This window comes from Salvelinus sp. IW2-2015, unplaced genomic scaffold, assembly GCF_002910315.2.
Source record: "Salvelinus sp. IW2-2015 unplaced genomic scaffold, ASM291031v2 Un_scaffold19, whole genome shotgun sequence".
In the NCBI taxonomy this organism is placed as follows: Eukaryota; Metazoa; Chordata; class Actinopteri; order Salmoniformes; family Salmonidae; genus Salvelinus; species Salvelinus sp. IW2-2015.
The window spans coordinates 368,235-392,617 of record NW_019942505.1 but is presented as its reverse complement, the minus strand read 5'-3'; the positions used below and the strand labels follow the sequence as shown (position 1 = coordinate 392,617).

Below are 24,383 nucleotides of genomic sequence, written 5' to 3'. Positions count from 1 at the left end.
GAACAGGTTAGAGAGCCACAACAACCATGGTGCATCGGTTCTCTATCCATCTCTCCCTGACGTCACTCGCTCGGAGACCTTGAAGTAGTTGTTTCCCTTGCTCTGCAAGGGCYGTGGCTTTTGTGGAGAAATGGGTAACGATACTTTGAGGGTGACTGTTGTCGATGTGTGTAGAGCGTATCTGGTTCTAGCCCAGGTTGGGGCGAGGAGAGGGACGGAAGCAACACTGTTACATAAACCCTGTTCTTCTAGTCACCTCTACTATGCTCTCYCCTTCTGAAGCATTCAGTTCCCTACTGTACAGTCTTCTGTGATGTGTTACTTACCTGCCAGCGCTGGTTAAGCTCGGTCACCGTGTCCTGCATCTCTCTGAAGGAGTGCAGTGTCTCCAGCTCTCTGAGCTTCACCAGCTTCAGCTCATCCTGCAGCTGGGCCACATTGTTCTCATCAGGCAGAAAGCTGCTCCTCTGGAACACACACAATGAAGATATTAAACACACAGATATAACCACACACACACGTGTGTTCTCTTACCTTCTCTAGGTCCAGTACTTTGTCCTGCATCTCTTTGAGGGCTCCCAGTAGCTCTGCCTCCTGCAGCCGGGACTGCTCCAGCTGCGTCTGCAGACCGGTTACAAACTGCTCTGTGTACTGAGACACAACACATGGACCAATTATAAACTGAGATAACACACTGGGACCAATCCCGAACTGACACTACACATACCAACCAATCAAACTTTTCTGTGTACTAAGGCATCAGAAGATAAAGATCATCCACCCAGCAAAGTCAGAAGAGGACTGGCCACCCCTCAGAGTCTGGTTCCTCTCTAGGTTTCTTCCTTTCTAGGGAGTTTTTCCTAGCCACTGTGCTTCTACATCTGGATTGCTTGCTGTTTTGGGAATTTAGGCTGGGTATGTGTACAGCACTTTGCGACTGCTGATGTAAAATGGCATTTTTAAAATACATTTGATTGATTGATGGGTCAGAAGAATGTCTGTCTAAAATTGCYGTTTTCTATTGATGTGGATATGGGAACCACTTACAAAGTCTGGTGCATCCACCAGGTAGATTCACCTCATTAGTGTACACCCAAGCAGATAAATGASTGATGTACTAAACGGAGATGTGGAGTACGGCTCTGTGTAGCTGTGATAGTTGTGGTGGGATGGACAGAAGGGATGTGGGTTGGCAAAGGGGTCAACCAACCAAAAACATGTCCGTTTCTCACTAGATGCGTTTCAGAGAGAAGAGACAGAAAGAGAGAGATGGTGAGATAGAGAGAGAACGTTGGGACAAACCAATAACTTTGCATGTGTATGCATGGCATAAAGGCCTTTCTTTCTTTGTGAATTAAAGTACCCACTCAGTTTCAATGTGAGAGAGAAGTGAGAGGTGGGGGTGTGTGAATTCTGGCTTGGTAATACACCCAGGCTAGTCATCGGAGGCACAACACATTATCTGACCACACCTGAAACTCCAATTCCATAGCAACACCACACACACACACCTATACCACTGATTCTAGTCGATCTAAACTTAGTTCACTGATGTTGAAAGACTGATGGAGGAGGGAGTCAAGAAACAATGGTGAGACATGCAAACTCGTGTGAACTCTCACACCATATTCGTCACATGGTGAATGAGTGTCATTAGTGTGACTGCTGTGTCTTGTGTATGAAGAGAAACAGCACATTGTTACAACACTGTACATACTGTACACAGCCATAATGACATTGGAAATGTCTCTATTCCTTTGAAACTTTTGAGAGTGTAAAGTTTACTGTTCATTTCACCTTTGTTGATTATCCATTTCATTTGGTTTGGCAATGTAAACATATGTTTCCCCTGCCAATAAATTGAAACTGTGAAACTAACGTATGTAGAAAGAGTTGTGGTTCCTGACACATTTAGTAACAGAAACACATCATCTTTTGTTTCTGCCGTAGTTGGGGACTTGCATTCAAAACGGAGTCAAGCACTAAGTGACTCACACGTGTTTGAATAGACTAAAATAAATAGTGTGCGTGTGTGAGAAAGAKCAAAAATAAATAAACATGCTGCACACATGATGCACTGCACCTAGAGGCAAAGTCACAGAGGAGCATTCGGTGTTTCTGTAGCATACAACACACACTAGCACGCACAAGGACAGGCGACACACAGCCGCTAACACAGAGCCACAATAGAATAACTGAACCCCTATTGTGCTGGACCAGCTGGGCTACAGGCATTGTCTGTCTGTCTACCCATTCAACATCACACTATTGTCCACTTCACCATGGCTGTCTGTCTACATCTATGCATTAGAATGCTCATACAACTGGCTTATACAACACCAGCCCTGGGTGAACACAATGTTATAACACTATGGATTTAGAACAGGTCAAACATCAAACTCTATACAGTGACTACCGCCCCGTAGCACTCACCTCGGTAGCCATGAACTGCTTTGAAAGGCCGTCCATGGCTCACCTTGACACCATCATCCCGGAAACCCTAGACCCACTCCAATTTGCATACCGCCCCAACAGATCCACAGATGATGCAATCTCTATTGCACTCCACACTGCCCTTTCCCACCTGGACAAAAGGAACACCTATGTGAGAATGCTGTTCATTCACYACAGCTCAGCRTTCCACACCATAGTGCACACAAAGCTCATCAATAAACAAAGGACCCTGGGACTAGACACCTCCCTCTGCAACTAAATCTTGGACTTCCTGACGTGCCGCCCCCAGGTGTTAAGGGTAGGTAACATCACATCTGCCATGCTGATCTTCAATACGAGGGCCACTCAGGGGTATGTGCTTCGTCCCCTCCTGTACACTCCCTTTTCACCCACGACTGCATGGCCAAGCATGACTCCAACACCATCATTAAGTTTGTTGACGACACAACAGTGGTAGGCTTGATCACTGACAACAATGAGACAGCCTATAGGGAGGTGGTCAGAGAACTGGCAGTGTGATGCCAGGGCAACAACCTCTCCCTCAACGTGAGCAAGACAAAGTAGATGATCGTGAACGACAGGAAAAGAAGGCCCAAAAAATTGGCAAAGACTCCAGTCACCCAAGTCATAGACTGTTCCCTCTGCTACTGCACGGCAAGCGTTACCGGTATGCCAAGTCTAGGTCCAAAAGGCTCCTTAACAGCTTCTACCCCAAAGCCATAATACTGCTGAACAATTAATCAAATGGCCACCCAGACTATTTGCATTGACACCCCCCCCCTTTGTTTTTTTACACTGCTGCTACTCGCTGTTTATTATCAATGCATAGTCATTTCACCCCTAACTGCATGTACAAATTACCATAATTGCCTCAACTAACCTGTACCCCCGCACATTGACTCGGTACCGGTATCCGCTGTATATAGCGGCGTTTATATTTTATTGTGTTCCTTTTTWAWWTTTTTTTACTGTCAATTATTTAAAATAATATTTTCTTAAAACTGCATTATTGGTTCAGGGCTTGTAAGTATTCGGCACATGTGACAAATAACATTTGATTTATAATCAAATTGATTTTTTTGATTTATAATGTACGATGTTGTTCAACTGGCAACTGAAAGCAATAATTCAACATTAGAACCAGTCAATACTTTGACAAGCAACACCATCCTAAAAACACACACAGAATTACTGTAAGTGAGCGTCAAACAGTTACTTTGGTAGTGATTCAGTGTCTGTATTTTAAGTGAAGTTTTCAGATATAACCCATGAARAGAAACTWAGAAAGTGTTTGCCAGCCTTTCCACTATCATCAAAGCGCTACCCAAACACTTACGTTAAGACGATAATCAACTTGATCCTAAACTGACAAATCACAAACATCCATACACAGATTATTCTGAACTGTTTGGAAAACACATGTTGTTATTATGTTACATGGTATGAATAGCATAGGGGCAGAATAACATGTATACACTGCAACAGTTGACTTCTAGACATATTTTCTTTAAAATTGTATATACACAGATAATACATATTTTGAGTAAAAGTAAAGAAACCTTAATAGAAAATGACTCAAGTAAAAGTGAAAGTCACCCAGTAAAATACTACTTGAGTAAAAGTCTAAACATATTTGGTTTTAAATATACTTAAGTATCAAAAGTACGAATAATTTTTTCTTCCTTATATTAAGCAAATCAGACAGCACCATTTTTTATTTACGGATAGCCAGGGTCACAATCCAAAACTCATACATCATTTAAAAACAGAATTTGTGTTTAGTGAGTCCACCAGATCAGAGGCAGTAGGGATGACCAGGGATGTTCTGTGCGAATTGGACCATTTTCTGTCCTGCTAAACATTCAAAATGTAACGAGTGCTTTTGGGTGTCAGGGAAAATGTATGGAGTAAAAAGTACATTATTTTCATTAGGAATGTAGTGGAGTAAAAGTTGTGAAAAATATAAATAGTAAAGTACAGAGACCCCAAAAAATGACTTAAGTAGTACTTTACATCACTGATTACGAGGCATACCGATACTGTCTATCATCCAACATCCACTAACTGTGTCACTCTGGCTAGATTGAGGTCACAACTCAACACAAACTGAGTTGGGGAAATTCACTTTGACACTTCACCGTTCTCACCAACACCAGCCTTTATTTTTTTTCTCGCCGAAGAATTTGTCAATGTCATCGATTTAGAACGTAATTATTTTTTAAATGACAAGTAAAATGTGCAAAAAATTATGTCAATTATTTTACGAGCAGAAGACTGTCAAAATGAGTCAGTTCCCCAAACAAGAACAACAAAAAAATCCACAGGGGCAACCACAGTCTATACAGCCTAGTGCTGGTCATTTTCAATATCCGTCACTGGTGCATCAAAAACATGTTTTGTCATTTGTAACTTTTAGAGCTTGTTATCCATTGCAATAGACTTGTATTTGATAATTTTGCTCATAATCTCAGAGTGAAAGCCTGACTCTAGATCAGTTCTACATCTGAGTCCCTGCCCCTGCAGCATCCCAATATCTCACCCACACTGACTCCAGATCATTCCTTACCTTCTCCCGCTGCAGTTCTCCGATGGTGTCCTGGGCTTTCTCCAGGTTCTGATTGGTCACGCTGAACTGCTGCCTCACCACCGCCAGCTCCCGCTTGATCACATAGTTCTCCTCCGCCTCCTGCGCCCGCGTCACCTGACCCTGSAATAGTGAAGACACAGGGTCAGAGACCAGAGGGGGCCGTGTCAGTTATAGGGAATGTGTCTGAGGGGGGGGGGGGGTATGGACAACGTTGGTTTGAATTTAGAGGGAATTGGGGCTTAGCTTTAACACTTTCACTGTTGGAGGTTCGATATTAGGAGTTGACAGAGTAGAATATAAATGGCTCTTCTGTATCCATTCCTATTAGGCTGTAATTACCCTGCAAAGACATTTCTATCCTAATAAATGACAGAGGGCATTGTGTTTCCACATGCAGGGCTGTAGGCCTTAATATTAGAGCTCCTACCATGGACACACAGACGCACATGCGGTCAAGGGGGAGCATGGTCTGACAGACAGACGTACAGACGGACAAACAAAACATTCTCTCATGCAGAAGTCAGGCATTGATTGGTCACTGTCAAGGAGACAGAGAGAGGAAGTGCAGGAGGAAGGAAGGTGTTAGAGGAGGAGAGGTGGTTTTCCAGTACTGTACCTGTATCAGCCTGTCTGCTAGAGCAGCACTTTCCTACGACACCAGTGAAGGAGAGGAAGAAGATAAGAAAAGGATAAGGAGAGAATAGGGAGAAATAAAGACGAACACGAGGAATGAAGGATAAGAATAGGGCAAACGAGTGACGGAAATGTGACACCAGAAAATAAATGAGAGGGTGAGAAAGAAATCGATAATACAGAGTGAAAGAGGGTTTGTGTGAGAGAAGGAATAAAAAAAAGAAAGGAAAAGACAAAAAGCATTACTCAGAGGACAACAGGAGAGAAGCAAGAGGGGAAGAAAAGCCAGAGTACTTGGAAAAGGAGGAGAGACTCAGTGGCTCCGGTCTAGAATAAGGCACATCCTTTTAAATCATCCACTCACGCACACAAAATCAACAGACATGGTCTCTGTCCTTAGGTACATTCACAACTTAAGTCACCTCACTTATTCTGTAAATGTGACAGGATATAAGTCTTGGTTGGCATGGCTATATTTTAGCTTCATGTTTCTGGCTGTGTTTTATTGTACATCATAAACCTTATTCACATAAGCGCTAAAGTGAGTGTCTGACTCGAAGCCAAGTTTCCATCGCTTACCTTCTCCAATGTCTCAATCCTCTGCTTCAGAAGCCTGTTCTCTGTGCGTAACCTCTGTGGATGTGCAGACGGGTAGAGAGACAGTTAGGAAACGGTATTAGTCATTATACAAGGCTTATAAATTGGGGACTTTGTAAGTAAGACAGAAAAATATATATATTCTGTCGGTCTATTAATAGATTCGCTCAAAGAAAAAGTTCGACGGGCATGTGCACACGCACACCTTGATCTCTATCTGCTCCTCCATCTCTTTGTTCTTGATTGTGGTGTACTCTTTCTCCAACCTGGCAAATAAAAGCATTTTAGTAGAGTTAGATTCATACAATGCGTTTCTATTTTACATTTATGCATTTGACTGTGTGCAAATAAAACTGAAACTAATAATCTTAAACTGAAAGCATGCTTTGTATAGTAACAACACTACAAGCCTGGTCCCATTGGCCCATATTAACTGTATGTAGTCTACAACCTAAAGCCAGTATTGTTATCAGAAGCAGAGCCTACTTCTTCATCCTCTTGGGGTTGTATTTGACCTGGTAGGCCCTCAGRATCAGCTTGTCTGGGCAGCTGTCAAACTGGTGGGGGATCACCTTCTGGAAGTGCTGTGGCAGAAGGAAGAGACATGGTTAGAGCTTCATAGAATACACTCTGAACGAGAATATGTCCTGTTAAGACACTCTGAACGAGAATATGTCCTGTTAAGACACTCTGAACGAGAATATCTCCTGTTAAGACACTCTGAATGAGAATATCTCCTGTTAATACACTATGAAAGGGAATAATACATTCAGTAGGTATCACATGATAATTGAAGTAAAGACACTTCACAAATGCCCATATGCTTATACAATGGTTAATTTCACTCTTTAGTTTTTCTTGCCTTCAGTCGGTCTTGTATCTATCTACAGTGATAATTCATGATTTATACTATAGTGCAGGGGTCCCCAATTACATTTAGCTGTGGGCCAATTTTTTCCTTGAGCGGATGGGTGGGGGGCCGGAATCATAGTTATAAATAATTTGTACACTGCAAATTGACCGCAAGAACAGATATAGTATTTGACAAAACAATTAGAATTTCAAACCTTGATTACATTGGGATACGATCACGTCAGTCTCTTTATGCTTTGGAATAGTTGGACAGATTTCCTAAATTTAAAATCACTGAGCTCATTTTCTGGTAATTTTACAGTCTTTTACATCCAAGAAAGATTTTTTATTTATTTAAATAAAATCTCAGAAAACTTGAGGGGGGGCAAATAAAATCACAAATTAGGTCCCTTAAAGCTGGATTACTTAATGGTGAAACAGCTTATTGGGGAACCCTGCTGTAGTGCCTTTCATGGGATAAATCCCAAATGGCACCCTATTCCAAATATTGTCCACTACTTTTGACCAGAGCCCTATGGGGGGCTAGTGTTTGTTACCTGAGACATGCCCTCCATGTCCAGCTGGATGAGGTCAGTCTGGTTGTACTGCAGAATGGCCATGCCCACACGAAATATAATCTCCAGACCCTGAAGACAGGGAATCAAAGTTCAAGTCAACACACTCATAGTGCTACATCACAAGACTCTCTTGTAGAATATATTTTATGTTAATGAGAACAACCTGTAATTAAAGGTTACATTTAAAATCAAACAATGTCTATGGGATCCACTATGTTGATTTTTTTCAAAGTATGTTCACCCAAACACATTCTCACACAAGACACCAGTGGTGAGTCTCTTACCTCGTACATGAAGATATCAAAGATGCGTGTGGCAACGGGCATGGGGAGGAAGGTGAGGAAGAGAGTGAGGAACCAGGAGGAGGCGTACATGGAGGTGTGGAAACTCTGAGAACGGAAGTGGACGTTCAGCTCCGGGAGCTGCTCCTGTTGGGATAAGGTGAGAGAGGGAAAAGAGGAAGAGAAAGAGGGTGGATGAGAGGGGAAGAGACGAGAGGAGTTAATTAAGCAATAAGGCACGAGGGGGTGTGGTATATGCCCAATATACCACGGCGAAGGGCTGTCCTTATGCACGATGCAAAGCGGTGTGCCTGGACACTGTCCTTAGCTGTGGTATATTGGCCATATATCACAAACCCCAGAGGTGCCTTATTGCTATTATAAACTGGTTACCAATGTAATTAGAGCAGTAAAAATAAATGTTTTATCATACCCGTGGTATACGGTCTGATATACCATGGCTGTCAGCAAATCAGAAGTCAGGTCTCGAACCACCCAGTTTATAATAGGGGTTTTCGTTGAGCTACAAACCCGTAATGGTTTCAAAGTGGTACTATTAAAAATGTAAGGACTAACCTAGCTCAAGTCTTTGCTGTATGAATCTATTTGCTGCCCCATAGTGGACAACTTTATAATTGCAATATCTGTGCTTATTCCCCAACTACAGTACACTGTATACATACTTACCTAAAACCAGACATTTTTGAGGTAAAAAATATTATAATAATTTCAATCCCAGACACCTCCAAGGCCCTTAAGGTTTTAGTTCATTTGACAATAGATGCATCCTAAATGGCACTGTATTCCCTACATAGTGCACTACTTTTGACCTATTGGCCCTGTTCAAAAGTAGTGCACTTTATAGGGTCTAAGTTGCCATTTGGGACACATCCAACCTTCTACATTGGCCAGCGTGACATATGGAGATGGATAAAGTTTATTTACCTGCAGCAGGTATTCAAACTGGTAGATACAGAGGCCTAGTTCAGCCATGGTTGGTTTGAAAAGCTCCCTCAGACGGTACTCCTGCATCAGACGCACAAACACACAGAACGCCTCCTCCTCTGGCATCTAGAGGGCCACAGGAGAGACCGGGTCAGGCTGTGTGACTGTGTGCATTCACACTAAAATCAGGAGCTCAGAGGTCATTTATTCATACTGTATAAGCAACGAAAAAGGGTAGAATCAGTACAATTCCGTATTTAGCACAACGTAGCGCGATAGCAAGAGAGGGGAATGTCTAGACYAGAGGGTTGCTGAAGAGAYGTTACCTGCATGAGCAGCAGGCCCACGATGAAGGCACTGCCCTGGCAGTAGCCCACCTCCCGGTCCACCAGAGAATACGCCTGGACACACAGACATCAATCATTATAAACAAACCTATACTCATTGKGGAGGTTTCCCAGACACAGATTAAGTTTAGAGATTSTACATTTGYTAAGCTTTTTAGTCCAGGACTAGGCTGAATCAGAGTCTGGGAAACCAGCCCATACAGTTTAAATACACATTTAACTCAAATCAATCACATTTATTTATAAAGCCCTAAAACCGGAAACCCAGTCTAAAACCCCAAACAGCAAGCAATGCAGATGTAACTGCTTCTAACTGTTCATCCAACTGCACATCTCACTAGTACAAAAATGACTAATCATACCAAATCCATTMTGTTTGTCCATGTAAACCTAAGAGACAACATTCTAATAATGCAGTTCAAGGTCAAAGGTCAAAATATCCTCACCTTCATGACGTTGAAGAGCACCTCCTGACCCAGGCTGTCCTGGCCCTTGAAGAACTCATGCTCGGGGTAGGTGCGGGCRATGTCCCGGCGGATGAGCTTTTCGCAGGGCGAGGACATCTTGAGCAGCTCAGAGTACTGGTTCTTCACTGGCATGTCTGTGGCGTTACCAAGCAGCTGCCACACGATGGCCCGGAAGTGGTGTGGGATGCCCTTACGGATCAGCTCCTGGAGGTGAAAAGAAAGGTTTATTTTACAAATCTAATTCTCAGCTTAGTGTAGAACTCTACATCCTAGCCTATACTGAATATCTATGTCATCTCATATCTTATCTTCACTTATCAATACCTCCATCTGTGCTCTCTCCTCATTTGTCCTCACTCGCATTTTCTCCTCTCTAATCTCTCCTGCTGTTCTGTTCCCCCCTCCCTGGCTCTGTCTGCTTTCCTATTTTAATTTTATTTAACCCTTATTTTACCAGGTAAGTTGACTGAGAACACATTCTCATTTACAGCAACGACCTGGGAAATAGTTACAGGGGAGAGGAGGGGGATGAATGAGCCAATTGTAAACTGGGGATGATTAGGTGACCGTGATGGTATGAGGGCYAGATTGGGAATTTAGCCAGGACACCGGGGTTAACACCCCTACTCTTACGATAAGTGCCATAGGATCTTTAGTGACCACAGAGTCAGGACACCCATTTAATGTCCCATCCGAAAGACGGCACCCTACACAGGGCAATGTCCCCAATCACTGCCCTGGGAAATTGGGATATTCTTTTTGGGCCAGAGGGAAGGGTGCCTCCTACTGGCCCTCCAACACCAATTTTCCCCCTGTCCTCTCTCCATCTTCTCCCCTCTCTTCCCTTTGCTCTATCAGTCTCTCRATAACTCATCCATCCTCCCCCCTCACCTTGAGCAGCTTGTCCTTCTTGCGTCTCCATTCGTCCCACTCGTTGACGATACGTCCCCACAGGATCCAGGTGTCCTCCTCCAGGTGGGACAGGTTGGACGAGGCAGAGGAGCTGGACACCAGGGACGAGCCGCTGTTCCGCCGCGAGCCGCTCATCGAACGCATCGACTTGGAGTCCGCCTCCAGAAGTCTGGGAAGGAGGGGGTATCAAGGGTTAGAGGTCAAAGGTCGTCAGACAAGGGTCATATGAGTGAATCAAGAGCCACTTATGCTTTCATTACACTAGTCTTGTTTCTATTACTTCTTTTGATCTTTTTATTGTTAATCCATGATGTTAAGCTTTTCAGGCTTAATGTTACATTCTCTTTTGCATTAAATTAGACTGTTTATTTGAACCGTTTTTAATTATTACCCCATGTAGTAGAAAATCACGTGTGGGAGAATGTCATCTAAAACACTGGAGGGCACAAACAACCAGCAGTACCTTTAATACTACTACGTCAAGACACTGAGCCTTGAGCACCTCTCTGATAGTGAAACACTGGGCCTATTGTTGAGATACTTATCAGTGCCAAGGCCGTAGCAGCTACTCTGATAGTAGAGACACATTGAGGGTGCATCCAAAATGGCAGCTTTTTCCCTATATAGTGCACTGCTTTTGACCAGAGCTCATCTGGACCCTGGTCAAAAGTAGTGCACTACATAGGGAATAGGGTGCCATTTGGGACGCAGRCCGAGTACTGAACACATTGGTTATAATACCGTGCCAGTAACAGCAAATGTACAACTCACAGAGGCAAAAGAGGAAGGTTCAACAGTGCATGTTCCAGCTCTGGCATCAAAGCGTCTCACAGCTAGCCTAGCCGGCCCGCTAGGCCTTGGCCAGAAGCTCCTCCAACCCAATGACACATCTGCTCAGTGCATCTGCTCTGAAGCTACCCACAGCGGGGAGAGGCTAACCTCTGCTACCCCATACTGACCTGGAAGCCTCATAGCAATGTGCTGTAACACAGTTGAATCGCTGGACAGTACCTGTTTGTTTATGAGTGGTCTAAGACACTGCATCTCAGTGCAAGAGTTGTCACTGCAGTACCTGGTTCGAATCCAGGCTGCATCACATCCGGCCGTGATTGGGAGTTCCATAGGGCGGTGCACAATTGGCCCAGCGACGTCCGAGTTTGGTCGGGGTAGGCCGTCATTGTAAATAAGAATTTGTTCTTAACTGACTTGTCCAGTTTWAAAAAATGAGTGGCTCATCATTTACCTGGCAAATGCCATTCTCACAACAGCGAAGTGATCTTGAACGCAGCCATGCGAGACCAGTCACCAGGCACAACCTAACAGTAGGTTTCCATTGAACAAGGTTACCTCGACAAAAGCAATGTTGCAAAATCACAAATGTCACAAAATGTCACAAAATCTTTGTGACATGTGTCATGGAAACGGCCGATATAGGAGAAATGTTCTAAAGATCAACAACATTTTTATCCGTTCAATAGGGTTGGATTTTTATTTTGTAGAACTTTCCTTATTGCAACAAATGATGGAAACAGTGTTCATCTAATAAATTATTGCCAAATAATTTTTTAAGGTAGACCTACGAGGGGCACATCGAATCTACATTTAATTCTAAATGTCAACTACTTCCCGAATAAAACATTTTACTATAAAAAAAGAATGTTCCTTTGCAGTGACTTTCAATAACGCCTGAATTGCTTAGCGTTGCTTTTCTGGTTGCAAGTTCAAGATCCAATTATTTCAGATCTACAGGAGTGCAAGTTTCACCATGGCGACAAGGTGGCACAGGAGAATTATTAGAATATGGCAAATATTCGGAAATGCTTGCATTCTATCCATGCTGGCTTTTGGGAGCTACCTCAGACATGAAACAGATAGGTGGGAGGGCATACATGGGAGGGCATAGAGGCTGCCGCCAATTTATTAATGTGCAATTTTTTAAATGGATAATGGAAACATTTCAACCACTTCATTTTTATATGACACGTTTTTGCTAAAAGGTTTTGTTGTTTTTTGTGGGATGTCATTACGTCCAGATGTTTTTAAATCGACACAAGACAGTTCAATGGAAACGCAACGCAACGTGGCAGGCAATTGTCACATCCATTTTCTATGCAAACGTTCTAAATGTCTACACAAAACCACTGGACAAGTTAATGGAAACATACAGGTAACTGCCTAAATACATTACACTTGAGTAAATGAGGCATACAAAGTATATTGAAAGCAGGTGCTTCTACACAGGTGTGGTTCCTGAGTTAATTAAGCAATTAACATCCCATCATGCTTAGCATCCATGTATAAAAACGCCCAGTTGGCCATTCATTTGGCTACCATGTCTAAAAGAAGAGATCTCAGTGACTTTGAAAGAGGAGTCTCAAAGGAGTATAGGGGGTTTAAAGCGTGTGTGTCAGTCACCAGATCTCAACCCAACTGAACACTTATGGGAGATCCTGGAGCAGTGCCTGGGACAGCCTTTTCCACCACCATCAACAAAACAATAAACTATGGAATTTCTCGCGGAAGAATGGTGTCGCATGCCTCCAACAGAGTTCCAGACACTTGTAGAATCTATGCCAAGGTGGATGGAAGCTGTTCTGGCCACYCGTGGTGGCCCAACACCCTATTAAAGACAACTTATGTTGGTGTTTCCTTTATTTTGGCAGTTACCTGTAGCTACTGTGCAACACATGTGAACACCAGTTCCCATCTCTTTCTCACCTGTTCTGCTCCTCCAGCTTGGCCAGCAGCTCTAGCTCGTCAGGGCTCAGGCTCTCCGAGTCAGCGGGGGAGGCGGCGGGGGCTGAGAGCATGGCATCTTGGCAAGATGAGTCCGGGCTGAGCAGGGGGCTGCCCATGGAATGGTCCATGCCAGGGGGAGAGGAGAGGGGACACTCCAGCTGGTTGGGTCCCCCTGTGGAGCCCTCTCTCTCGGGGCTGCCGCTGGGGGTGGACATGGTTGTGGTGGTGGGCACAGTGCAATGCACTGTTGGACAGGGGAGGCTGTGGCTGGGTCTCCTTACCCGTCTCCCCCGCTGTAGGGTCACCTGGTAGGGCGGTGCCGGAGCCAATCGGATCAGGGTTCCTCAAACCTGTTGTGAATTTAGAGAACATTTGAATTACGAGGACATATTCACGAGGACATACACTGAACAAAAACATGAATGCAACATGTAAAGTGTTGGTCCCATGTTTCATGAGCTGAAATAAAAGATCCCAGAAATTTTCCATATGCACAAAAAGCTTATTTYTCTTAAATTTCGTGAACAAATTTGATTACATCCCTGTTAGTGAACATTTCTCCTTTGCCAAGATAAGCCATCCACCTGACAAGTGTGGCATATCAAGAGGCTGATTAAACAGCATAATCATTACACAGGTGAACCTYGTGCTGGGGTCAATAAAAGGCCACTCTAAAATGTGCAGTTGTGTCACACAACACAATGCCACAAGTTCTGAGGCAGCGTGCAATTGGCATGCTGACTGCAGGAATGTCCACCAGAGCTGTTGCCAGAGAATTGAATGCCCATTTTTCTACCGTAAGCCACCAACGTTGTTTTAGAGAATTTGGCAGTATGTCCAACTGGCCTCAACTGCTGACCATGTGTATGGCGTTGTGTGGGCGAGCGGTTTGAGTGCACCATGGTAGCGGTGGGGTTATGGTATGGGCAGGCATTAGCTACATATAACGAACACAATTGCATTTGATCAATGTCAATTTGAACGCACAAAGATACCGTGACGAGATCCTAGGGCCCATTGTTGTGCCATTCATCAGCCGCCATCACCTCATGTTTCAGCATAATAATGCACAGCTCCATGTCGCAAGGATCTGTACACAATTCCTGGAAGCTGAAAATCTCAGTTCTTCCATGGCCCGCATACTCACCGATCAACGTATACTACAGCGTGTTCCACAGGAAACAATCAACAGCCTGATCAACTCTATCAGAAGGAGATGTCGCGCTGCATGAGGCAAATACTGACTGGTTTTCACACCAGATACTGACTGGTTTTCTGATCCACKCCCTTACCTTCTTTTTTACGGTATCTGTGACTAACAGACACAGATCTGCATTCCCATTCATGTTAAATCCATAGATTAGTGCCTAATGAATTCATTTCAAATTGACTGATTTCCTTATATGAATTGTAACTCAGTAAAATCTTTGAATGCATGCTGCTTTACATTTTTGTTCAGTATACATAGTGCATTCGGAAAGTATTCAGACCTTGACTTTTTCCAAATGTTGTTACTTTACAGCCTTATTCTAAAATGGATTTAAATAAAATTTAAATCTCAATCTACACACAATACCCCATAATGACAAAGCGAAAAACAGGTTTGTAGAAATTTTTGCTAATTTATTTAAAATAAAAAATACCTTATTACCATACAGTACCAGTCAAAAGTTAGTACACACCTACTCATTCAAGGGTTTTTCTTTATTTTCACTATTTTAGTTTTTTACAACTGCACTTGAAACTTTCAAAGTTCTTCAATTTCAGGATTTACTGACCTTCATGTCTTAAAAAGCAATGGACTGTAATGTCTCTTTGCTTATTTGAGCTGTTCTTGCCATAATATGGACTTGGTCTTTTACTAAATAGGGCTATCAAGTGTATTCCGACCCTACCTTGTCACAACACAACTGATTGGCTCAAACACATTAAGGAAAGAAATTTCACTAATTAACAAGGCACACCTGTTAATTGAAATGCATTCATTCCTGGTGACTACCTCATGAAGCTGGYTGAGAGAATGCCAAGAGTATGCAAAGCTGTCATCAAGGCAAAGGGTGGCTACTTTGATTTGAACAATCTCAAATATACTTTGATTTGCTTAACACTTTTTTGGTTACTACATGATTCCATATGTGTTATTTCATAGTTTTGATGTCTTAACTATTATTCTACAATGTAGAAAATAGTACAAATAAAGAAAACCCTGTAATGAGTAGGTGACAAACTTATTCAGACTCTTTGCAATGAGACTCAAATTGAGCTCAGGTGCATCCTGTTTCCATTGAACATCCTTGAGACGTWTCTACAACTTGATTGGAGTCCACCTGTGGTATATTCAATTGATTGGACATGATTTGGAAAGGCACACACCTGTCTATATAAGGTCCCGTAGAGCTCCGAGACAGGATTGTGTTGAGGCACATATCTGGGGAAGGGCACCAAAACATTTTTGCAGCATTGAAGGTCCCCAAGAGTGGCCTCCATCATTCTTAAAAGGAAGAAGTTTGTAAACACCAAGACTCCTAGAGCTGCCCGCCCGGCAAAACTGAGCAATTGGGGGAGAATGCCTTGGTCAGAGAGGTGACCAAGAACCCGATGGTCACTCTGACAGAGCTCCAATTTCTCTGCGGAGATGGGAGAACCTTCCAGGAGGACAACTATCTCTATTGCACTCCACCAATCAGGCCTTTATGGTAGAGTAAAAAGACATGAATTTTACTGAGGAGTTGCTTCCATGACAGCCCGCTTGGAGCTTTCCAAAAGACACCTAAAGGATGAGAAACAAGATTCTCTGGCCTGAATGCCAAGATCCACATCTGGAGGAAACCTAGCACCATCCCTACGGTGAAGCATGGTGGTGGCAGCATCATGGTGTAGGGATGTTTTTCAGTGGCAGGGACTGGGAGACTAGTCCAAATCAAGGGAAAGATTAACAGAGCAAAGTACAGAGAAATCCTTGATGAAAACCTGCTCCAGAGTGCTCCGGACCTCAGACTGGGATGAAGGTACACCTTCCAACAGGGCAACGACCCTAAGCACACAGCCAAGACAACGCAAGAGTGGCTTCGGGACAAGTCTCTGAATGTCCTTGATTTGCCCAGCCAGAGCCCGGACTTGAACCCGATCTAACATCTCTGGAGAGACCTGAAAATAGCTGTGCAGCGACGCTCCAACTTTTCCAAGTTGGATGGAAAGTTAAGTTCCTCGGCGTACACATCACGGACAAACTGAAATGGTCCACCCACAGACAGTGCGGTGAAGAAGGCGCAACAGCATCTCTTCAACCTCAGGAGGCTGAAGAAATTTGGCTTGTCACATAAAACCCTCAAACTTCTACAGATGCACAATTGAGAACATCCTGTCCGGCTATATCACCGCCTGGTACGGCAACTGCACCACCCACAACCTCAGTGCTCTAATAATGATGTTTACATACAGTTTAAGTCGAAAGTTTACATACACCTTAGCCAAATACATTTAAACTCAGTTTTTCACAATTCCTGACATTTATTCATAGTAAAAAGTCGCTTAGGTCAGTTAGGATCACCACTTTATTTTAAGAATGTGAAATGTCAGAATAATATTAGAGAGAATGATTTATTTCAGCTTTTGTTTCACTCGTCACATTCCCAGTGAGTCAGAAGTTTACTTAAACTCAATTAGTATTTGGTAGCATTGCCTTTAAATTGTTTAACTTGGGTCAAACATTTTGGGTAGCCTTCCACAAGCTTCCCACAATAAGTTGGGTGAATYTTGGCCCATTCCTCCTGACAGAGCTGGTGTAACTAAGTCAGGTTTGTAGGCCTCCTTGCTCRTACACGCTTTTTCAGTTCTGCCCACAAATTTTCTATAGGATTGMGGTTAGGGCTTTGCGATGGCCACTCCAAAACCTTGACTTTGTTGTCCTTWAGCCATTTTGCCACAACTTTGGAAGTATGCTTGGGGTCATTGTCCATTTGGAAGACCCATTTGCAACCAAGCTTAAACTTCCTGACTGATGTCTTGAAATGTTGCTTCAATTTATCCACATCATTTTCCTACCTCATGATGCCATCTATTTTGTGAAGTACACCAGTCCCTCCAGCAGCAAAGCACCCCCACAACATGATGCTGACACCCCTGTGCTTCACGGTTGGGATGGTGTTCTTCAGCTTGCAAGGCTCCCCCTTTTCCTCCAAACATAACTATGGTCATTGTGGCCAAACAGTTCTATTTTTGTTTCATCAGACCAGAGGACATTTCTCCAAAAAGTACAATCTTTGTCCCCATGTGCAGTTGCAAACCATAGTCTGGCTTTTATATGGCGGTTTTGGAGCAGTGGCTTCTTCCTTGCTGAGCGGCGTTTCAGGTTATGTCGATATAGGATTCGTTTTACTGTGGATATAGATACTTTTGTACCCGTTTCCTCCAGCATCTTCACAAAGTCCTTTGCTGTTGTTCTGGGATTGATTTGCACTTTTTGCACCAAAGTACGTTCATCTCTAGGAGACAGAACACGTCTCCTTCCTGAGCGGTAAGACGACTGCGTGGTCCCATGGTGTTTATACTTGCGTACTATTGTTTGTACAGATGAACGTGGTACCTTCAGGCATTTGGAAATTGCTCCCAAGGATGAAAGACTTGTGGAGGTCWATTTTTTTTTTAAATAGCTGAGGTCTTGGCTGATTTCTTTAGATTTTTCCATGATGTCAAGCAGAGGCACTGAGTTTGAAGGTAGGCCTTGAAATACATCCACAGGTACACCTCCAATTGACTCAAATGATGTCAATTAGCCTATCAGAAGCTTCTAAAGCTATGACTTAATTTTCTGAAATTTTCCAAGCTGTTTAAAGGCACAGTCAACTTAGTGTATGTAAACTTCTGACCCACTGGAATTGTGATACAGTGAATTATAAGTGAAATAATCTGTAAACAATGGTTGGAAAAATGACTTGTGTCATGCAAAGTAGATGTCCTAACCGACTTGCCAAAACTATAGTTTGTTGACAAGAAATKTGTGGAGTGGTTGAAAAACGAGTTTTATTGACTCCAACCTAGGTGTATGTACTCATCCCAGATGTACAGTGGGGAGAACAAGTATTTGATAMMCTGCMRAWTYKGCAGKKTTTCCTACTTACAAAGCATTTAGAGGTCTGTAATTTGTATCATAGGTACACTTCAACTGTGAGAGACGGATTCTAAAACAAAAATCCAGAAAATCACATTGTATGATTTTTAAGTAGTTAATTAGCATTTTATTGCATTTTGTAGCGTAACAAAATGTGGAAAAAGTCACGAGGTCTGAATACTTTCCGAATGCACTGTACATAGTCCTATGTCTCGTTAGTCAATGCTTATACGAGGTCAACTGTTGGTTGATTGCTGGGATAAATGGTTAAGTGCTATGAAAAGATCATTGGATTGTTTGACATTGTCATACAGAGCCAATTTCTATGTCAAACACAACAAACAAAAATAATTGACATACAGTCCCTTGATTCCCATCTAAGTGAATTGATCACAGTCAATCCACAGTGAACGATATTATAGCCGTCCACTTGCTAAGGGAGTGGTTATCAGGGTGTGGGCCTGAGTCACCATGGATGATGACATCACATTCTATAATGGCCATTGTCTCACTGTGGCTCAACATTCACTTACAGTCTTCTTTATAAAGAGATTGGTTTGTGTCTCAAATGCCACCCTATTCTCTATAGTGCACTACTTTTGACCAGGGCTCTGGTCAAAGGAGTGCACTATATATGAATTAGGGTGCCATTTGGRAYGYGCCCATTATAAGTGTATGGATTTAATGGATCATGATGTAATCCTGTATTATAAACTGGRTGGTTCGAGCCCTGAATACTGACTGGCTGAAAGCCGTGGTATATCAGACCGTATGGGTATGACAAAACATGTATTTTTACTGCTCCAATTACGTTGGTAATCAGTTTATAATAGCAATAAGGCACCTCAGGGGTTTTGTTATATAGCCAATATACCATGGATAAGGGCTGTGTCCTAGCACTCCGCGTTGCRTCATGCGTAACAGCCCTTAGCAGTGGTATATTGGCCATATACACCACACCCCCTTGGGCCTTATTGCTTAATTAGAAGTACACAGTCAACTCCCAATCATAGAAACCATCATCACAGAGTTTAATACTGTAGACACCATTTAAATCACTCACTGATTGATCAACATTAGCTAGATTACCATTAAATGTGATGTCATGAATGTTTGATGACATCATGCTGTGAATATAAAGCAAGCAGGAAGAGACTCTGCATTAAATGTGATTGGATTGGAGCCATAATTAATTATGAGATTAGCAAACTAGAAAGAATGTGTTGAGAAAGATAGGCCATGTTGATATACTAGAAATCTGCAGAGCTATGAAAATACAAAACAATATTCGTCAAAGTATTATATTTTCTAATTGTTTGTTTTCTCATGCAAATCCATTGACAAAGAAAGAAATAATGGCAATTTCAGCTGAGGTTAAATCCATGAAATCCCATTTTCTGATAAGGAAGGTTGTGTGTATGCTGTTGTGGTGTGTGTGTGCGCACTCAGGCTTGTGATTCACAATGTGCAACATTCTACTGGCCTATGTGAGGCGAGGCCAGGTAGGCAAGGCCTGGTACACTCTCCGTCAMCTACCCTATCTCCTCCCTCTAGTAAAGCCAAGAACAGACTGTGCACCGCACAATGTAGCTACTAACCACAAAACTAATAGGGGGGAACCATTGGTCAGTGATAAACCAGAGGTCCCGCTGCTACTGTTTTWTTTTTWTTTTTTTTCACCAGGTAGGCAAGTTGAGAACAAGTTCTCATTTACAATTGCGACCTGGCCAAGATAAAGCAAAGCAGTTCGACACATACAACAACACAGAGTTACACATGGAGTAAAACAATCATACAGTCAATAATACAGTAGAAAAATAAGTCTATATACAATGTGAGCAAATGAGGTGAGATAAGGGAGGTAAAGGCAAAAAAAGGTCATGGTGGCGACAGTAAATACAATATAGCAAGTAAAACACTGGAATGTAGATTTGCAGTGGAAGAATGTGCAAAGTAGAGATAGAAATAATGGGGTGCAAAGGAGCAAAATAAATAAATAAATACAGTAGGGGAAGAGGTAGTTGTTTGGGCTAAATTATAGATGGGCTATGTACAGGTGCAGTAATCTGTGAGCTGCTCTGACAGCTGGTGCTTAAAGCTAGTGAGGGAGATAAGTGTTTCCAGTTTCAGAGATTTTTGTAGTTCGTTCCAGTCATTGGCAGCAGAGAACTGGAAGGTGAGGCAGCCAAAGGAGGAATTGGTTTTGGGGGTGACCAGAGAGATATACCTGCTGGAGGTGGGTGCTGAGATAAGGGGGACTTTACCTAGCAGGGTCTTGTAGATGACCTGGAGCCAGTGGGTTTGGCGACGAGTATGAAGCGAGGGCCAGCCAACGAGAGCGTACAGGTCGCAGTGGTGGGTAGTATATGGGGTTTTGGTGACAAAACGGATGGCACTGTGATAGACTGCATCCAATTTATTGAGTAGGGTATTGGAGGCTATTTTGTAAATGACATCGCCGAAGTCGAGGATCGGTAGGATGGTCAGTTTTACGAGGGTATGTTTGGCAGCATGAGTGAAGGATGCTTTTGTGCGAAATAGGGAGCCAATTCTAGATTTAACTTTGGATTGGAGATGTTTGATGTGAGTCTGGAAGGAGAGTTTACAGTCTAACCAGACACCTAGGTATTTGTAGTTGTCCACATATTCTAAGTCAGAACCGTCCAGATAGTGATGCTGGACGGGCGGGCAGGTGCAGGTGGCGATCGGTTGAATAGCATGCATTTAGTTTTACTTGTATTTAAGAGCAGTTGGAGGCCACGGAAGGAGAGTTGTATGGCATTGAAGCTCATCTGGAGGGTTGTTAACACAGTGTCCAAAGGGCCAGAAGTATACAGAATGGTGTCGTCTGCGTAGAGGTGGATCAGAGACTCACCAGCAGCAAGAGCGACTCATTGATGTATACAGAGAAGAGAGTCGCCCAAGAATTGAACCTGAGACTGCCAGAGGCCCGGACAAAAGGCCCTCCGATTTGACACACTGAACTCTATCAGAGAAGTAGTTGGTGAACCAGGCGAGGCAATCATTTGAGAAACCAAGGCTATCGAGTCTGCCGATGAGGATTGTGTGATTGACAGAGTCGAAAGCCTTGGCCAGGTCAATGAATACGGCTGCACAGTATTGTTTCTTATCGTTGGCGGTTAAGATATCGTTTAGGCCTTGAGCGTGGCTGACGTGCACCCATGACCAGCTCTGAAACCAGATTGCATAGCGGAGAAGGTGCGGTGGGATTCGAATGGTCGGTAATCTGTTTGTTGACTTGGCTTTCGAAGACTTAGAAAGGCAAGGTAGGATAGATATAGGTCTGTAGCAGTTTGGGTCAAGAGTGTCCCCCCCTTTGAAGAGGGGGATGACCGCAGCTGCTTTCCAATCTTTGGGAATCTCAGACGACACGAGAGAGAGGTTGAACAGGCTAGTAATAGGGGTTGCAACAATTTCGGCAGATAGTTTTAGAAAGAAGGGTCCAGATTGTCTAGCCCGGTGATTTGTAGGGGTCCAGATTTTGCAGCTCATTCAGAACATCAGCTGACTGGATTTGGGAAGAGGAGAAATGGGGAAGGCTTGGGCGAGTTGCTGTGGGGGGGTGAGTGCTGTTGACCGGGGTAGGGGTAGCCAGGTGGAAAGCATGGCCAGCCGTAGAAAAATGCTTACTGAAATTCTCAATTATAGTGGATTTATCGGTGGTGACAGAGTTTCTATCCTCAGTGCAGTGGGCAGCTGGGAGAAGGTGTTCTTATTCTCCATAGACTTTACAGTGTCCAGAACTTTTTTGAGTTTGTGTTGCAGGAAGCAAATTTCTGCATGAAAAGCTAGCCTTGGCTTTTCTAACTGCCTGTGTAATTGGTTTCCAACTTCCCTGAAAAGTTGCATATCACGGGGGCTGTTCGATACTATTGCAGAACGCCATAGGATGTTTTTGTGTTGGTTAAGAGCAGTCAGGTCTGGAGAGAACCAAGGGCTATTCTGTTCCTGGTTCTAAATGTATTGAATGGGGCATGCTTATTTAAGATGGTGAGAAAGGCATTTAAAAAAAATAACCAGGCATCCTCTACTGACTGGATGAGGTCAATATCCTTCCAGGATACCCGGGCCAGGTCGATTAGAAAGGCCTGCTCGCTGAAGTGTTTCAGGGAGCGTTTGACGTGATGAGTGGAGGTCGTTTGACCGCTGACCCATTACAGATGCAGGCAATGAGGCAGTGATCGCTGAGATCTTGGTTGAAAACAGCAGAGGTGTATTTACAGGGCAAGTTGGTTAGGATGATATCTATGAGGGTGCCCGTGTTTACGGCTTTGGGGTGGTACCTGGTAGGTTCATTGATAATTTGTGTGAGATTGAGGGCATCAAGCTTGTTTAACCATGTTAACCATGAAGGTAGCAACGCTGCTCAGCAGTTCCTCTCTGCACTCCTGTCTGTGGCAGCCAAGCTGCACCATAGAAATGGAATTACTAGAATGAGAATCCCATTGGGTGCAGCCAAATGGCGGTGGCCTGGGTTGTTTCATGTTCTACTCATTCTAGTTCTATGGTGTTTACACTCCTGTCTGTGGCAGCCGGCAGCACCATAGAAATATAATTACTAGAATGAAAAAGAAAACCTTGACAGCCTCAGTCATGGCAATTTGACTGCACCCTCATAGCATTTCCATTCTAGTGATTCTGTTTCTATGGACAGAAGTACAGCCCTGGCCTGCATCATGTATGGGAGCGCTATTACTGGGTAAGCCGAGCTGGTGGCCCCAATCCACATAGAGGGAGAGGAGAGAGGCCTAACCCAAGCCGAGGGTATTCAGCATACATTTGACAAATGGAATCCCAGAACGTTAGGGCTTTGCACATCTGCAGTGAGATGAGGGGATGGGCTAGCCATCATCGGAATGCTGAACAGCTCTATGACTACCACACACCACAACCCACACACACAACCACACACACACACACACACAACACACACACACACACCCACACACACACACACACACCACACACACTAGCTGTTTTAATATCAGCCATAGTCACTCTGATACACACGTCTACTGAAGCACGCAACAACAAGGAAAACAGAAAAACTGCCCAAAGAAGAAGAGAAAAAAGATTGTTTGAAGGGAAAAAACTGCAGAGGGATGGAGGGACAAGGACACCATTCATGTGTTGGGAGAGGCCAATCAAAAGAGCCATTAACTAGCATGAGACCAATTGCATCAGAAGAAGAGCAGCGGCTCAGGAAAACGGGCGTCCCGAAACCATCACAATACTCCCTCAAAATGACATGTAGCTAGTTCCTCCAAAACAATGTAACAATAGCAACAGAGAAAAGTTGTTCATATGTAGCCTAATTTTATCAAAGCTAATCTTATGACACTAGAAATACTGAACTTTAACCCTTGATATTCCTCACGACTGCTCACTGTGATGATGGAAATGCATATACAGTTGAAGTCGGAAGTTTACATTCACCTAGGTTGGAGTCATTAAAACACATTTTTCAACCACTCCACAAATTTCATGTTAACAAACTATAGTTTTGGCAAGTCGGTTAGGACATCTACTTTGTGCATGACACAAGTCATTTTCCATCAATTGTTGACAGACAGATTATTTCACTTAAATCACAATTCCAGTGGGTCAGATGTTTACATACACTAAGTTGACTGTGCCTTTAAACAGCTTGGAAAATTCCAGAAAATTAAGTCATGGCTTTAGAAGCTTCTGATAGGCTAATTGGCATCATTGAGTCAATTGGAGGTGTACCTGTGGATGCATTTCAAAGCCTACCTTCAAACTCAGTGCCTCTTTGCTTGACATCATGGGAAAATTTWAAGAAATCAGCCAAGACCCCAGAAAAAAAATTGTAGACCTCCACAATTCTGGTACATCCTTG

General features: G+C 43.3%; 1 protein-coding gene across 3 annotated transcripts in view; it reads right to left on the bottom strand.

Moving 5' to 3' along the window:
- The window catches only part of LOC112068000 (EVI5-like protein), a 43,160-nt gene that overhangs the window by 11,396 nt on the left and 7,381 nt on the right, over nt 1-24,383 (bottom strand). For 2 of the 3 annotated variants that reach the window (XM_024134983.2, XM_024134985.2), the window contains exons 2-15: nt 13,372-13,742; nt 10,633-10,822; nt 9,721-9,945; nt 9,254-9,328; nt 8,928-9,053; nt 7,986-8,129; nt 7,681-7,770; nt 6,758-6,855; nt 6,477-6,537; nt 6,254-6,307; nt 5,658-5,690; nt 5,021-5,161; nt 535-651; nt 327-467 (exon numbers count right to left, since the gene is read on the bottom strand). In XM_024134983.2, coding sequence (XP_023990751.1) covers nt 327-467; nt 535-651; nt 5,021-5,161; nt 5,658-5,690; nt 6,254-6,307; nt 6,477-6,537; nt 6,758-6,855; nt 7,681-7,770; nt 7,986-8,129; nt 8,928-9,053; nt 9,254-9,328; nt 9,721-9,945; nt 10,633-10,822; nt 13,372-13,607 — 1,731 coding nt within the window. In that variant the 5' untranslated portion in view covers nt 13,608-13,742. The remainder of the gene's footprint in view (nt 1-326; nt 468-534; nt 652-5,020; nt 5,162-5,657; nt 5,691-6,253; nt 6,308-6,476; nt 6,538-6,757; nt 6,856-7,680; nt 7,771-7,985; nt 8,130-8,927; nt 9,054-9,253; nt 9,329-9,720; nt 9,946-10,632; nt 10,823-13,371; nt 13,743-24,383) is intronic. The other variant, XM_024134984.2, reaches the window with a different exon arrangement.